Source organism: Neoarthrinium moseri (genome assembly GCF_022829205.1).
Source record: "Neoarthrinium moseri strain CBS 164.80 chromosome Unknown scaffold152_Wmoseri_CBS_16480, whole genome shotgun sequence".
Classification (NCBI taxonomy): Eukaryota; Fungi; Ascomycota; class Sordariomycetes; order Amphisphaeriales; family Apiosporaceae; genus Neoarthrinium; species Neoarthrinium moseri.
Window position 1 is genome coordinate 1 of NW_026055266.1, and position 16,582 is coordinate 16,582.

Genomic DNA, 16,582 nt, shown 5'->3' on the forward strand with positions numbered 1-16,582 from the left:
ACTTTTTTCCCCTTATCGAGTACATATTGTTCTATTACAGGTCGACCTTGACTGCAATCATATGGTCTGATATAAACCCTGTAACATACAGCCAGGCACGTCGTTTTCCATCCTCCTTGGCGGGGTCGATTGCAACGAGAACCGCAGCGCTGGCGGAACGGATCCTAGACGAGTCGTCCTCAAACAAGAGTCTCGTGTTCCATGCCCCATCCTCGCTTTTCTTGGCATACCAGACCACAACAGGGTCTTTGCCGTGAGGGTCATGCTTCGTCTTGCTTAGATCGATGGCTCGGCCGAGGCCGGCGAGCACATATCCGCTCTTGTCAGCTGAGCTTGCTGTGCCACCGTACGGATCGACAAAGTAGCTTGGATTGTCGATCGCGGAATCGAGGTACAGAATATCTCCGACCTGGACGGAGCTGGGGTCGTGGGATATACTACCAAAATGGAGGCTTCCTCCAACGGCACTGCCAATGAGAACCTCGTTTTCAGTGCGGCCATGGCTAAGACCGTTGTTGTTGTGTATGCTGTCAACAACGACCTTGACTTTCACTCCAGATGACGCCTCGGCAGTTTTAGAGAGGTCGGATACTTCGATGTCGAGGGTATTTGACCATTTGGCACCGGGATAGATATCTTCGACCTCTCGCATCAGACCCTCGCGGTAGTAGTGGTCATTCGTGACGAGGAAATGCTGTGGACTCAGCGCGAATATGTCATTGGGCGTCTTGATCGCCGGGTGCCATACAGAACGGATGTGCTGGGCCTTGGAGGAGCCAACCTTATGGTAGAATACCTCAATCTGGGAGCGTGCCTTTGGAACAGCTTTGCCAGCGGTTGCCTCGGGATCAACTTGGTAACCGCTAGCATAGGAGTAGAACTCTGGATTCGGCAGATGGTTGACCGCAAAAATGTACACGGCCTCACCTTCACGCTTCCCAGGGTCCGGAATTACATCGATTCCATGTGTCACAAATGGACCTCTGAATTTCTCCAGTTCCAACTTTTGTGCTTTTTTGGTCTGAGGGTGCCGCGGGGATCAGCTCATGTAGCCATGCGGGAAGAGACAGGCGAAGAGACTTACAACGGGGTCGATCACGAATAGCCCCCCTCGGGCTTGGTTGAGGACCGAGGCGTTGAACTTGGCCAGAGGAGGGAACCAGCCAAATCTTGTCACGGGCGAATCTTCACACGCCGTGAACAACTTGTGGCTTGGAGCATGGTAGTGGACGTCCTCGCAGTGGATGGTTCCATCGACGTATACCAGATCCTCCGAGCTCGTCAGTTGAACAGTCGCTGGAGTTCGGAACACACCCAACACCGTTATGACCCTTTGTATCCCTGGGTACAGGTAGGCAAAGGGGATAGACAAGAGGGCGATATACAGGGCCACCCTAGTAGAAGAGATCGCCATGGTTGCTGCTTTTGCTGCCACGATACGTTGAATTACCTCTCGGGGTTACGTGCGTGAACAACTCAAGGGCCGATATTGAAGTTCAGAGCCGTTGCCATTTTTTGGGAGCTATGGATTGAAATCCAGTGACTGCGACTCCGCCCGAGCAGGGATCGAAAAAGAGGGGTTTGACGCGTGTGTATGTTTACAACTCTTACTTACCTCGGGTCAGATAATGACGTCTGGCGATGTGGGGGCAGCTATCAAGGTATCAATTGGGGAGAGTGTGCACGATCCGCCGAAACGCAGATCGACTTTTTCAATTCCTGGAGATCTACCAGCCAAGCCTGCAGGTAGTGTAGTCTGCGGCCCGGGCTGTTCGGTCGAGAAAGCATTTTGTTCTTGGCTGGCTGGTGGGGCCTATACTGGCAATACCAATCACAGTACTTCCTTCTATCGTCCAGTTTTTTCTTGACTATACTGTTGCGGTGCCCGACAAGCCTAATCGAGGTTACTTACTATACAAATCGTAACCCTCGCCGCCATTGGCCCTTTCCCGGGCAACAGCCCCCTCCCTCTCGGCCGTCTCACGCGGTGTCTGTAGCTCGCGTGCATCTGCGAGCGTGTCTTCTGCCGGTCACTGTTGCACGTTGTGTCGTCGCTATCCATCGTGGTTTCTTTCTCCGTTCCGTAACTACCTCGATTTACAGGTTGTTTTGATATCTCTCGCCCTAGAACTAGCATTTTACATCCACAGCCACGCCGTCCTCATGTCTCAGCTCTCTGCTCGACCATTTGTCGCCGGTCTACATTGGTGAGATGCCTACGTGCATACCATCCCTCCCATCAGTCCATCCTTGGGTTGCAAATTGCCAAATATCAGGGTGCATCAACGAAGCTAAGTAGCGATACGCCATCTCAGCCCACCAGGAAGTCCCTAAGAAATGCTGGGTCATTGAGCGGCTCGAGGACGCAGCAATGGCCACTCGCCATAGATAATTATAGCTGAATTGATCTATGTGGGCAAAGCGGGGGGACACGAGGATCCCGTGCCGCTGGTCTGGGGGGGCACAGAGGAGGCACTGTTGTTTACTATTATCTCGAGCATGAATCATCGCCAGTAGTTTCTAGTTCGCACCGATGAAGGGTATCAGGACGTACAGTGTGCACACGTACATGTCAGTTGTATGAGATCATGCTTCGTATACCAACTCTGGGGACTGACCTCAACCTTCCCCCCTCCTATCGTTGCCCCAGTCGATTTCATGACCTGGCTCTCAGCAATTGGTTTCCTCGCTGCAAACCTCCACATGAAAGCGACCACGCGATATCCGTACGTGGTACGCTGGTTGCCCATGTGCCACGTATGCGGGATCGAACTAGTTTGATTTCGTTTCCGTATTCGGGATGGTGTTCTAGATCATAACCTTCGCAATGACCAATTTCCCTGTCTCGACTACTACCACCGCGTAGGCAGATTACCTACTAACGGAGGTGCGGACCCGCGTCTCTGGTTCAGACCAGCGTGCTTTGAGATAGGGATAGGTCGAACTAATTCATCGCGAAGAGTATTATAACCACCATGCCTTGCTGGGTGGGCGAGGCAGCAACCCCAAGGAGATCAACGATATCCCAGTGGCTGCACTGATAGGCCTATGTAGACTCTGTACTTAAGAACGTGTCGTTTAGAAGTTCGTCGGCCCCAATCTTGGCTAGAGGACGGCCGTCCGGAACCATCGTGAGCAAATTGGTTTCGAAATCGTCCATCCAGACTGGCGTTCGCCGACGCCGGGTCCAGCAGAGGGCGCTGCGAAAGCCAATCGAGACCCCGGTCACTGCCGTAGCGATGCCCTGTAAGAGTCTAGGCCGGCCCCCCGAGAATCCGGAACGATATCGTGTGCAGCCCGGGCGGATGCTATTTATGCTCGCTAACCAACTGACCATCCCCACACTGGGTTGCATAAAACAGAACGCAAGCAGCAAACCCAAGCTTTTATGCTCGACATAATTACTGGGACGGATGAGGGTAGCTTCCGGTCCGTTTATACGATGCGTACATAGCACACCCAGATCATTGATATATCTTGGCTCGTTGGCTCAATCTGGACCCTAATAACGTTGTTGCTCTCGCCATCTTCACGCCGTCCACTCGGACTCGCTGACATCAAAGAACCTAAATATGTTCCTGTTGTTCCTCCTCCCATCCATCAACCTCGAGATCCTCCAGCACCTTCTACAACAAGCACACCAAGGCAGCATCCACTGATCGGAGGCCGACCATGGCCACTAGAGCAAAAGACGAGGTGCCTGAAGGTGCTGTGGCCACTCCGGCTCAAGACCTTGACACAGTGACGCTTGGTCCTGGTGGTGAAACCGATATTGAGGCTGGCGGCGAAAAACCCCAATCAACCAATGAGACGGATCCCAATGTCGTAGGCTGGGATGGGCCACTCGATCCGCAGAACCCTATGAACTGGCCAGATTCTAAGAAATGGCTCAATATCTCCCTCCTTTCCCTCCTCACCATTGTCACGTACGTATCGCGGTGACGTCCTTCGATATTCGATCTATATCTAACATTCTCAAGGCCGTTGGGTTCATCCATGTTTGCTCCAGGAATACCCAGCATAATGGTTGAGTTCCACAGTACTTCTTCTATCACGGCAACGTTTCTCGTGTCCATTTACATCCTTGGGTTCGCTTTCGGCCCCTTGATCGTCGCCCCCTTAAGTGAGATATACGGTCGTAGGCCGCTCTACATCATCGGCAACATACTCTTCGCCGTATTCACAGTCGGTACTGCGTTAAGCAAAAGCATCGGCATGCTGTTGGCGTTTCGTTTACTCATGGGTCTCTCGGGGTCAGTGCCCATTACTATTGGGAGTGGCAGCATCGCAGATATTATGCCCGTTGAAAAGCGTGGTAGGGCCATGTCAGCTTGGGCGCTCGGCCCATTGCTTGGACCCATCATTGGTCCTGTCGCTGGTGGCTATCTGATCAGAGCTGCCGGGTGGCGATGGGTTTACTGGCTGATATTAATACTGGTATGTCTTCTTTGCTGACCCCGACATGGCGTACAGTTCTAACGTGATACCAAGTCTGGTATCTTCATCCCTGTGTCCGTCATGTTCCTCCAGGAAACATTCGCACCCGCATTGTTGGAGCAAAAGACTCGTCGTCTCCGCAAAAAAACCGGGAACCTTGAGCTACGCAGCAAGGCATCTGGTCGGGCCGGACCCAAGGAGCAGTTCAGGCTCGCCCTCGTCCGCCCCCTGAAGCTGCTCTTGGTTACACCGATCGTCACGCTCAATGCCCTGTACGTTGCAATTACCTATGGAATCCTATATCTACTGGTAGGTGCACCCATTTCACATTTCGCACATATGAGAACGGAGTTTGTGGCTGTTAAGCATGTGTAAGAAGTCCCAGTGGCATCGTTTGAAGCAGAGAGCAACCGGCACACCGTAATAGCCTTTGCAAGTCACTTTCCATTGCAACATAGCTAAAATACTGCCGCTATCAGATTACCACCTTTTCATTCGTCTACAAGAATGAGTACGGGTTCGACGAGGGCAGTACCGGGCTCACGTTCATTCCTTCCGGGCTGGGGATGATGATTGGTGTTGTGGCTTTTGGACAACTTACAGACATGATGGTAAAACAGAACAAGGCGAAGGGAGTTGCTCATAAGCCAGAGGTGCGACTTGCACCGGCCATTACGGTACCCAGTGGGTTGACATTGCCCATTGGACTGTTTATCTACGGTTGGACGACAGACAAGGGTGTTCACTGGATCGTGCCCATGCTCGGCGTGGTCATCTTCAGTGCTGGCCTCATGGGAATCATGATGTCGGTTCAGAACTACCTGCTCGACACATATCCATCATATGCAGCTTCGGTCACAGCAGCGTTAGCGGTCCTCCGTTCGTTGCTTGGAGCCCTACTGCCGCTCGGTGGGTTGCAAATGTACAACTCATTAGGGCTCGGCTGGGGAAACAGCTTGCTGGCTTTCATCTCCCTAGCACTTGTCCCAATCCCAGTGGTTTTCTTCATGTTTGGAGAACGAATTCGCGCAAGATTCAATCCCAAATTGTGAAATCGTTGTACTGGGACCGAGTGGCTACCATACCCCTTACATTTCATAGCTGTGTTTGCTTACAGTAGACCCTTGTGTATATAGATGTATATAACGTTTTGTCAAATTGTTGTCTTTGTGTCCCCAATCCAAATGGGGCCGATTAGGGCCAAGTTGGAGAGGCTCACATCATGATACCAAAAACCATAATTGTTCATTTGCATTGCCTGGCCGTTATAGTCCCCTCAAAGGAGCGAACAAGAGCAGGTTGTAATTACACTATCTCCCCGCCGAGGCTGTGAGTTTGACTGCGACTCTACCGGTCCCAGCCAGCTTAGCGGGTTAAACCTGGGTGGCAGGGAGACCGGTTATGCCGACCGTTTCCAGGCCACCGACCAGCAACCGCTTCAAATCAAAACTGTAAGACATACAGTGCTACATACACCGATGCGACCACGGTCGTCATGCCATATTCACAGCATCGTTTCGCTGTCGTGGCCGCCGTTCCATGCATTCTGCTCGTTCTGCAAGCCATCGTTTGGGGACCCACCGCCTTTCTCTCTTGCCTGCAAAATATCAACCCCGCGGCAAATGCCGTGCTTGGTCTCCTGTACAAGTGTGTGACCGCCCCTGACGGAGGCTCAGCAATGATGGGTACCACCGATGCGTCATTGAGTGACATTGCAGCCTCCCTCATCTCTCAGAGAGAGCTTGACTTGGTCTCTTGCCACGTGACCCAGTCTTTGTGGGCAGGCTATGGCCATATCTGCCAGGTCACTGCCGCGCGGCGCCGCGGTGGTGACCCTTCCATCACGAACGGCGCGTCGCCAGTATCATTGATTCTCAAATACATCTCACCACCAACGACGGCCAGTGCCCATGACGAGGGCCACATCCGAAAGATACTGTCCTATCAAGTGGAGCAGTATTTCTACACCAGGCTAGCGCCGCAGCTGCCCGAAGACGTCGCTGTTGCCGAATGCATTGCCAGTATCAACGATGGAAAGACAACCGCGCTCGTTCTTAAGGACCTAAGGAGCCCCGAATCTAGCTTGAGGCCCAAGAATGCATTTTCGGTGTCTCTAGAGAAGCGTGGCGAGCTGAATCCGACCCAAGTCCTGGCGGCTTTAAATTGGCTTGCTGGATTTCATGGCCATTTCTGGGGCAGGATGGATCAGTTTCGCAGAGAGAACATGCTGCTGCCTCCATTGGCGGAAGCATCGAGACAAAGGCAGCGGCGGAGCGTCAAGCCTTCCGCGGAGCCCCACGATCGCTTCACGGTCAGCGGTGTTTGGCTAAACGGAGGTTATACCTATCTGGCTACGCGTCGGAAGGAGTACCTGAGCCTCTTACATGACAAACAATCGGAGTGGTCAGGACCCTTATGCGATCCAGCTCAGCCTGACGGAATTTCCTTAGCCGAGCGAGTGGCCGAACTTCTGTCACCAGCCTCTGATTCTGCCGATCCAGGGCCGGTGTCTGACTATGAGACCTTGATCCACGGAGATGTGAAGTCGGAAAACATGTTTGCTTCACCCTCTGGGGAAGAGGTTGCATTTGTCGATTTTCAATATGTCGGCCTCGGCCTCGGCGTATGCGACTTGGCGAAGCTGTTCACATGCTCTGTCCCTGCAACGGAGTTGATGGGAGGTACCGCAGGGGGCACGAATATACAAGGGCTAGAAATGCAACCCGGCGAGAAAGCTTTGTTGCTTCATTACATCGACCAGCTGGAGAAGTCTTCCGGCAAGGTGTACCCTTGGGATATCTTTGTCCGACACTGGGAAGCAGCGCTTGTAGACTGGTTGAGGTTTCAGGCAAGCTGGGGGTTTTGGGGGAATACGGACTGGCTGGAAGCAAGGGTCAGGCATATCATCAAGACCAGTGGTTTGTAGACGGAGAGATCCTCGCATTATTGCTAGTGTGGCTCCGTTAGCCTGTCCAAAGGCCCGTGTAGATGTATGCTGTTATACGGTTAGACCTCATCTTGGTGTATCCTGACCTACGATATATCGCTAATGTACACGAAGAAGGTTCTGACCATAGAATGACTCCAGTAAAAAACACTCCCGCAATGAATGGAGCTCGACACCAAGGTCACGAGTCAGCGGACTTCACAACCGACAGAGTTCCGGTATGTAGACTACCTTTCAAAGTAGCTGTGAGCCCAAGATTATATCCACCAACACTTTATTTGCAAACGGAGTAGTACTCTGCTGTTCCGAAAACACCGCATCTTCGTATCCATGGGTTCAAGGCCAGGGTGGCCTTGAAATGTCATTTGGGATTGCGACGATAGCCTCCCGTGTCGTTTCGGCAGTATGAGGCCATTATTCTCTCACCGTGCACCAGAATTGTATTCAGGCCAGCTCTGGGGCGTATTGTATAATGAGACGAACAAGTGACTGCCAAACAGCATCCACTTGAAGATGGATCGGAGTGTAGAACTCTCGAAAGTTCATGCGGTAATGCTGTATGGAGTTCTATATTTGCCATTTGTCTAGAAAGCTATTCAATAACTTATCTTTGATTTCAACTCCGATGCTCTCTATCCCTGTAATCACTGATGCTCCTTCTTGGCGTTAGACCGGAAGGGCTTCTTCGACAGATCTACAACTTTGCCAAGTCCCCCAAAGATATATCCCATTCCAAAACTCCACCCTTTGACACGAACTGTGAAGATGAAGAAGTATACCAATGCCCAGTTGGAGATACAGAAGGCCAAGAAAATACCGAAGTCTCTCCATTTCTGGCTTGCGTCGATGTTCAATGTTGCCAGGTATTGGTTGCCGACTGTGTAAGGGCAATACATGCACCCGATAGTTGCATCAGGGTTGAGCAGGTACCCTCCGGCACGCTCCGCAAATATTCCTGCATAGGCCTGGCAGGTCTGATCTGGTGGTGGATCGAAGCGTGCTGTCTCCTCGTCTGCACACTGTATAGGGGCACCGTCAAGCGTCGCTGCAAGCATTCCGCCGATCCAGTACGTGGACGGGTTGACCCAATACATCCAATATCGCCAGAATACAGGGAGCGATGAGTAAGGCCGTACCACTCCGTTGAATAGCCCAAACATGACAAAGAAGAAAGGTAACACCTAGTACTTATGTCAGACCCCTTTCCCTTTCCTGCTCGTTCCAGTGCCTCGTGGATAGAGAGTCAATGAGATTACTTACGTTGGAGATAACAGTAAAACTAGGAGCGAAGGCACAGATCCACTGACCCCAGCTGTTCGTAAAAAGGAAGAACAACACAGTCATTAGGAATGCATACCCCGAGACGGAGCTCTCGGTAGGCAAGCCAGTGGCCCAGTACCAAAGAACCCAGTAGAGAAAACCAGAGATAATGGCCGCAGGAACTTCGGCAACAATATTCGCAGTGCAAAAGGCAACCCATCCATATATTCGGGACGGGTACTCTCGTGCCTGCCAGAGAGCCATGTTGCCGAAAAATTTGGGTACGACCGCGTTTACGACGGTCGCTGGGATTGTGATGATGAGAAAGCTTGTGAACATGCGGTTTTGCATGTCTTGGATCGTGTAGCCAAGCTGCCAGAAAGTGAAACCATTGAATATACCCATGATCACAGAGGTAAAGAATTTGCCATATAGGTAGGAAGGATCCCGCCAATACTGCCTGAACATTCGTTTGGTCAACTCAGTTGTCTGCAGCCAGACGGATGCCGCATATTCCTTCTGCTGGGCTTTTGTGACCTTCTCAGGCTGCGAGGCTCTGCTGCGGACTTGCTTGAGTCCGTCAATCTCTTCAATAACTCGCAGTGCCTGGTCGCTATCACTCCACTCGTCATTCCAGTTGACTTTTGTTCCATCTGGTTTCCTGTGTGGCCTCGCAGCAGTCTCGAGAATAAACTCGGCGACATTCTTGTTGGGGGGACACACAGCACCACGTTCGCCAAAGTACTCGATAACATCTTTCCCGTTTTCGCCGATCGGTCCAAAGTAAAAAGTATTTCCACCAGGATTAAGAGCGAGAACCATGTCAAATTCCTGTATCAGGATCGAGCTGGGCTGGTGGATTGTGCACACGATGGCTTGACCAGCTCTGCTGAGCTTCCTCAAAAATCGGATGATCGAGTATGCCGACTGAGAGTCCAAACCCGAGGTAGGTTCATCCAGGAACAGTAGCAGCGAGGGCTTCGCGGCAAGCTCAACTCCGATCGTGAGCCTCTTCCGCTGTTCAACCCCTAGTGACATTACGATGGCATCTTGAAGGTCTTGCAACTCCAATAAATCAACGATCCTGTCCACATACTCGAGCTTCTCGCTCCGAGGAATCGACGCATCTTGACGCAGTATTGCCGAGAATTCGATTGCTTCTCGGACGGTTTGTGTACCATCATGGAGATCCCCTTGAAGACAAAATCCAGTGTTACGTTGAAAGTCGGTGCCCAGCGGTCGGCCGTCGACGAACATCTCGCCGGAGACAACTCCAGTGCGTTGTCGTTGAGCAAGAGTATTTAGAAGCGTGGTCTTGCCAGCACCGGACCTATAAGAACGATATAATTAGCGCGGAATGAGTACGACTGTCACTCTTATCCTAAAATCCTGCCATGTGCAGAGTTGGGCTCATGTGCTATAACCCAACACAGAACAGTGAAAGTGTGGGATGATCTTTACTTACGCTCCCATGAGAGCTACCATAAGCCCAGGTTTTGCGTAGCCATTGACTTTGTTCAGCAGCTTACGTTCGCCACCCAAATAAGGAACTGTGTACTCCACATCTCTCCAGGTGAATATGGAGTCGCTCTTCGTAAGCTGCTCCATACCTTCACTCTCATTCCCAGCCGACGCCGGCGAGTCTCCTAGCTTAGTACTGGAAGACTGGTCATTCGAGTCGCTCCCACCGCCTGAGGTTTTTTCTTCTTCTGATGGTGATTGGGTTAGCTTGACCCGTCGCTTGGCCCGGTGGCTTTTCTTGAAAATGAGGGCGCCACCTCCACCTGAAGCGAAGCTGAATAATTCCGTGGCAAGGAGTGTGACCAGGAGGTAGAGGACCGTGAACGCGATGACCACGCCGAAGTTACGCCAGAGATGTGATCGACTATATCCGAAAGAGGACTGAATGTAGTCATCACCAGACACCGCCTGCGCATTAACTCCAGCGCCACTAACAACACAGCCTTGATATGCGGGTTGCGCACCAGGCCCCTGGGGTACAAGCTGGCTTGCAGCGCATTGCATCTGTCGACTGGTGAATTCATTTGAAAGTACCGCCTCGAAGCTATACGACACTGGATTGATCCAGTACTGCCAAGGAGGACCCAGCGTTAGCAGATAGCTCCACACAATGTGAGTGGCGAGGACATGAGGGGAGCTTCAGTACTTACCAGCCAGCCAAACCATATATAGTTTGATAAAAGTTGCGTTTTTGGGATCATGTAACCAGTGTAGATAACAAGTAAGTTAAGAGCGATCCCAGAGAACCGCACAGCTGTATCAATCTCCGGAGACAAGCTAGCAAACATGCGGTAGAGGGCCGTGAGGTTGATGGTCGTAACGTATACAAAGAGCATGTAAATCCAGAATTTGCCGGCATCCAGGTCCAGGCCAGTCATAAAATACATGATGACGCCAAAAATACAGACCTGCACAGCTATGACTGGGAGGTCTTGTATCACTCGGGCAACAGCGACTGCCGAGGGCCGGTAGAATGCGTAGTCCTTGTGGCGGGCGACTACTGCGCGCCCAGATACTGCTTTCATGAGTTCCGACAGTTGAAGCCAGCCTAGGAACAAGATAGAGAAGAAGATTGCGCCTCCACGGCTGAAAGTCCCTTCAGTCGAGAGTGACTGTCCGTAGAAGATCGAGCCAACGATGAGTCCATTGGAGATGATGATGAACAGCTTGGTCCATAGAGTTTTTGTGTCCCCAAAAAGAAGCCAGAACTCGCGCTGAGTACAGGCCAGGACTTGCTGTACGAAGGAAACGGTATACGAAGACTTGTGACGCACGGTCTTTGACTTTGACTCCTGGACTGCGCCTTCAAATCGCTTCGCAGCCTCAAAATCAGTGCGCTGCAAATGCTGCTCGTAGCTCTCGACATCAGCCAGCAACCTCGTATAGTACTCGGAGCTGCGAAATGCCTTTTGCAGTTCTTCAGGAGACCGGGGTACTTTGTTCTCGAACCCAGATCTTATACGTCGCTCGTTCGGATCTGTAACTGCGGTTAGGAAATCGGCAGTGGTCTGACGGTCAGGGCATTCGAAGCCCAAGTCAATAAAGTATTGCTTTGCGACCTTCGCAGGGCCTGAGAATATCTCTCGACCCTCATCAATGACCAGTACTTTGTCCATTATCTCATAGATGCCCTCACCAGCTTGGTACAGGGTCACAAGGGTGGTGCGGTTGCTTATATCAGTCATGATACGAAGCGATCTCGCATAGTCCAGAGCTGTCGAGGCATCCAATCCACGTGTCGAGTTATCCCATGTCATAATAGTTGATTTCGATGCCAGCGTCTCGGCAATGGATACACGTTTGCGCTCGCCTCCAGATACACCCCGGGTATATTCATCTCCAACCTGGGTATGCTTCGTATGGCTGATTCCAAACATTCTCATTAGTGCATTGACAATGACCGGGATGTCCTCTTGGGCGTGTTTCCTCGTCTTGTTCTTCAACGCAAAGGTCAGTGTCTGCCAGACACTCAGGGGTGCAAAATGAATGTCGTCTTCGGCGTTGTAATTGACCTCTCCGCGATACATCCTTTTCTGTTTATCCGCCGAGATGCCACCATACGATATGTTCCCTTCCACGGCGGCGAAAGTCTCTGTGTTGTTGCTGACAGCCTTGAGAAATGTACTGCACCCAGCACCTGGCCTTCCCAAAACCAGCATCATCTGGCCGTCGCGCACGCATCCGGTGAAGTCGTGGATGAGGGTTCGAGTCGGCGACTGCGCAGGCCTGAGAAACGGCAAGAAACGCGATAATAGGTTGTACAGGTCAGGCCCGAATGTCCCAACAATCGCGTCCGGGACGGTGCGTACGAATGTGCTGGTACTCCCAGCGCCTCTGACTGTCAGATTTCGGTAGACAAGCCCAACTCTCTTCTCAGAGCCCGCTTCCGTTCGCTTTTCGAAGTGGCCTTGACGCATGAAGTTGGCCAGCTCAAAACCGTCTTCGTCATCTGGAGCTTCGTCTTCTCCTGGATGACTGCCACATGTCTCTGTAGTCTTTGGCCGGGAGAGAGAACGACCGAATGGTACTCGGCTCTTCGTGCTGGAAATTCCCGCCGTGTCTTTGCGTTGGGAGTCACGAGTGCGCGTCTTGTGCAGGTGCAGTAGGTTATTTCTAAGCGCCTCATACTCCTGCATCGCATTCTGCTCGTCAAAGCCGCCCACGTCTTGCTCGCCCCATGTACCGTCGGCTACTGTGCCTGTGGTCTGGCCACCAGCCTCCATTCCATTATCTCTTATTTCCCTGGATTCAACTGCATCCCGGTGCCAATGCTGAGTGGGCATGCCAGACTCAGTGCGCCGAAGCGCCTCACTGTCCACAGCGCTCCCCCACATGATGACAACAGTCCTGAGTGGAATCACGGATTGGAGGTACAGAGTGATGGGAAAGGAGTTTCGCCATTAGGTGAACGGGTGACCACAACAGCTTTAGCTGTCGGCGATATGGAAACTACAAGCTCTGCTTAGTGCTGATACATGTCGGACCGAACGGGTTGAAAACGTTGCGGTGATGTCACCGACCGACTAAGAGACCAACTAAGGCGGGTTAATAGCAGAGAATGGAGCAGTCAGTGCCCATAGGAGAGCAGACGCAAGCCGCGATGTGGAACCGAAGGCAAGGAGTTATCGGCGGTAAGATGGATAAAGCCCATAAGTTGAAATATTGATTTATAATCGGTACTACACGGGGTGATCGGGATTGCTAGTCTCCATTTACCCAGCCCGCCGTGGACTTACTAATCGATAGTTTAATATAAACTTAAAACCGGTAACTTTAAATTTAATTATTAAAAAATAAATAAATAATTATAATAATATAATAAATTAAGAATTTATTATAAATCTTTTAAAATATATTAAATATTAATATATATATATATAAATAATTATATATATATAAATAGATTTTAAACTTTTTAAATTTATATAAAAAAGTTAATTTACGTTATAAATAAATAAAATAAGTTTATTAATTTATTTTATTTTTTAATTATATTTAATACTTTTCAATTTACGTAATAATTATTTTTAAATTTATTTAATTTAATTTAATTTAAATTCATTTAATATTAATTATAATTAATTTAATTTTTAAATTAATTAATTTTTAAAAATCTTAAATTAAATCTATTAATTTATTATTTAAATTAATTAATTCAATATAAAGATTTAATAAAAATAAAATTATTTATTAAAATTGGATGGTTTAAAATTTATTTACGATAATTTAACCGTATATCTTTTAATTTATAATATATTTAATAAATATATAATAAACCTTTAAATAAAGTGGTATAAACCTTTCTTTATAATTTAATAAAGGGTTTAATAAATACTTTAAATATTCGTTTTAATTCGGTTAATAAAAACTAATTAATATCGGAAAAAAAGATCTCTTAAAATTCGCGGTGGTCGGTATTTCGATTTATATAAAATAACGGTTATTTTAATTTTAAAACAACTTTAATCATTTTATACGTTAAATTTTAATAAATATAAAAATTTAAATATTATAACGTTAATATAATTAAATAATTAAATAATTAAATAAAAAAATATAAAACATACAGTTTAAAATTTTCATAATATTATAATTTTGTTAAATATCTTTAATATTATTTATTAATAAACTTTTAATTACGCGAATATATTTAATTAATATTATAATTCTTTAAACTTAATTAATTAAATCTAATTATATATTAATTAAAAATTAATTTAAAATAATATAATTAATTTAACTTACTTAAAAAATCCGTATTTTTAATAATTTAAATTAAATCCGTATTATTTAAATTAAAAACCACGAGATTAATATATTAATTAATCGTATTCTTTTCCGAATCGGTAATAATATATACTTTAAATATATCTTAAACTATAATATTAATAAATGTAACGTATATCTCTTAAAAAATCTAATCGTAATGAATTATAAAATTCATTATAAAAGACTTTTAAAAAAGTATCGTTGTTTTATATATTATCTCGAGTAATACTATTAAATATTAATAAATTTAAACATTAATAAATATTTAAATAATTAAATAAAAATAAAATATAAGAATTAATATCAATAAAATTAAAATAAATACCTTATAATATTTTAGAGTTTGATTATAAGGTAATCTTTTAACGTTTTCGAAAATTCCTCGTATAAATAAACTCCGGTATAAAATTCCGATAAAGGGTGAAATCCGATTAATTTATAATTTAAATTAAAATCAAAATCGATAAAACAAATAATTACCCTTAAATAAAAGGTTTAATTATTAAATTTCCAAATATCGATAATAAGGGAAAATTTCTTATTATTTTTAATATTAAATTCTAATATTAAATTAAAAGTTAATAATAAATTCGAAAACGTTAAAGATAAAATCGTTTTAATTTTTCAACGATCGATTTATAGTGTATCCCTTTAAATAATTAATTAAATATAATTAATTAAATAACTTACTTATATAAATAAGTAATTAAATTTTGAAACGATTTAGAATTTAAAATATTAAAAGCTAAATTGTTTTCGATAATAAAATGTAAAATTTTATTATAAAACTCATCGGTTTCGAATTTGGGAGTTTATAAAATATTAATTCGTTACCTTTTTTAAAAAGATAAATCGAAAAAGTTAATAATAATTATAATAAGAATATCGGTTCTTATTTAATAATTTAATAAATTAATAAATAAATAAATATTTAAATAACTTACTTTTAATTTTTCCTTCTTTTTTTAATTTATTTATTATACGTTATTTCTGGGTGCGTAATTTTATAATAAACACTTTAATTAAAAGATCGGTAATTTTTAACTATAACAATCTATTTTTTATTAATATACCTTTAATAAATTAATAAATAATAATAATAATAATAATAATAATAATAATAATAATAATAACAATAATAATAATAATAATAATAATAATAATAATAATAATAATAATAATAATAATAATAATAATAATAATAATAATAATAATAATAATAATAATAAATAAATAAATTACTTACATTGTGTATTGTAATTCTATTTCCCGTTCTTTATTGTAATTAATAAGTAATAAAGTACGAGTAAATAGTTTATTTTTAAAGATATAAATATTTTTATCGTCGGGTTTTAATTTAAAAGAATCTTTATTAAAAAGTGAATCTTTAAATTTATCGGCAATTGAATTGGATTGGGATATTGGAATTGTAAAGGTTGTTTCTTTAAAAATAAAAATAGAATCCGAATATAAATTAAAATCCATTTTAAAAGATTTTTTCCGTACTTTAAATAAATATAAATAAAAATAAAACGCACTTAAATTGTGTTAATAAAATACACTTAAATCGTGTAAATAAAAATAAAACACACGTAAATCGTGTAAATAAATTAAATAATAATAATACATATTAATTAATTAAAGTAATTAAACATTAAATATTAAATGTGTAGTGAAAAAAAAGGAAAGGAAATTAATTACGAGGAATCGTAGTTTATATAAAGTAAATCGGTATAAAATATCGTCCGAATGGAATTAAAATTAAACCCGTTGCTTGGAAATTTAAAGATTACGCAATTTAATTGAATTGGTTAATATAACTACCGTGATTTAAAATTAAAGTTGATTTATAATTATAAAACCGGATTTAAAACCCGATAAATTAATATAATAGATTTAATTGGTTATTATAACTATTATAATTTAAAATTAAACTTGATTTATAATTATAAAACAGGATTTAAGAATTTAAAACCGGATTTAAAACCCGATAAATTAATATAATAAATTTAATTGGTTGTTTTTAAATACCGTATATTATTTATACCGGTTTTAAAATAAAGGGTAAAACTTTTAAATTTACGGTATTTATTTTATAAATGGATTTAAATTTCTTAAATCCGATGATTTAAAATCAACTTTTTGTAA

The 16,582-nt window shown here is 44.7% G+C and overlaps 3 protein-coding genes across 3 annotated transcripts; 1 reads left to right on the forward strand and 2 right to left on the reverse strand.

Annotated features, from left to right (window-relative positions):
• On the reverse strand, nt 1-1,414 carry JN550_013860 (uncharacterized protein; the record flags this gene model as incomplete). The annotated part of the gene is made up of 2 exons (XM_049312494.1): nt 90-1,021; nt 1,085-1,414. Coding segments are annotated over 2 exons (1,262 nt in total), but the record flags the coding sequence as incomplete, so codon positions are not given.
• A 2,258-nt stretch (nt 1,415-3,672) lies between these two features.
• JN550_013861 (uncharacterized protein) lies at nt 3,673-7,363 on the forward strand (the record flags this gene model as incomplete). Its single annotated transcript, XM_049312495.1, has 6 exons — nt 3,673-3,926; nt 3,981-4,437; nt 4,492-4,746; nt 4,917-5,446; nt 5,720-5,888; nt 5,948-7,363. The coding sequence occupies 6 exons, from the start codon at nt 3,673-3,675 to the stop codon at nt 7,361-7,363; spliced, it is 3,081 nt and encodes a 1,026-aa protein (XP_049164170.1).
• Nucleotides 7,364-8,028: 665 nt separating this feature from the next.
• Nucleotides 8,029-12,999, reverse strand: JN550_013862 (uncharacterized protein; the record flags this gene model as incomplete). The annotated part of the gene is made up of 4 exons (XM_049312497.1): nt 8,029-8,565; nt 8,645-9,974; nt 10,110-10,735; nt 10,816-12,999. The coding sequence occupies 4 exons, from the start codon at nt 12,997-12,999 to the stop codon at nt 8,029-8,031; spliced, it is 4,677 nt and encodes a 1,558-aa protein (XP_049164171.1).
• Nucleotides 13,000-16,582: the final 3,583 nt, after the last annotated feature.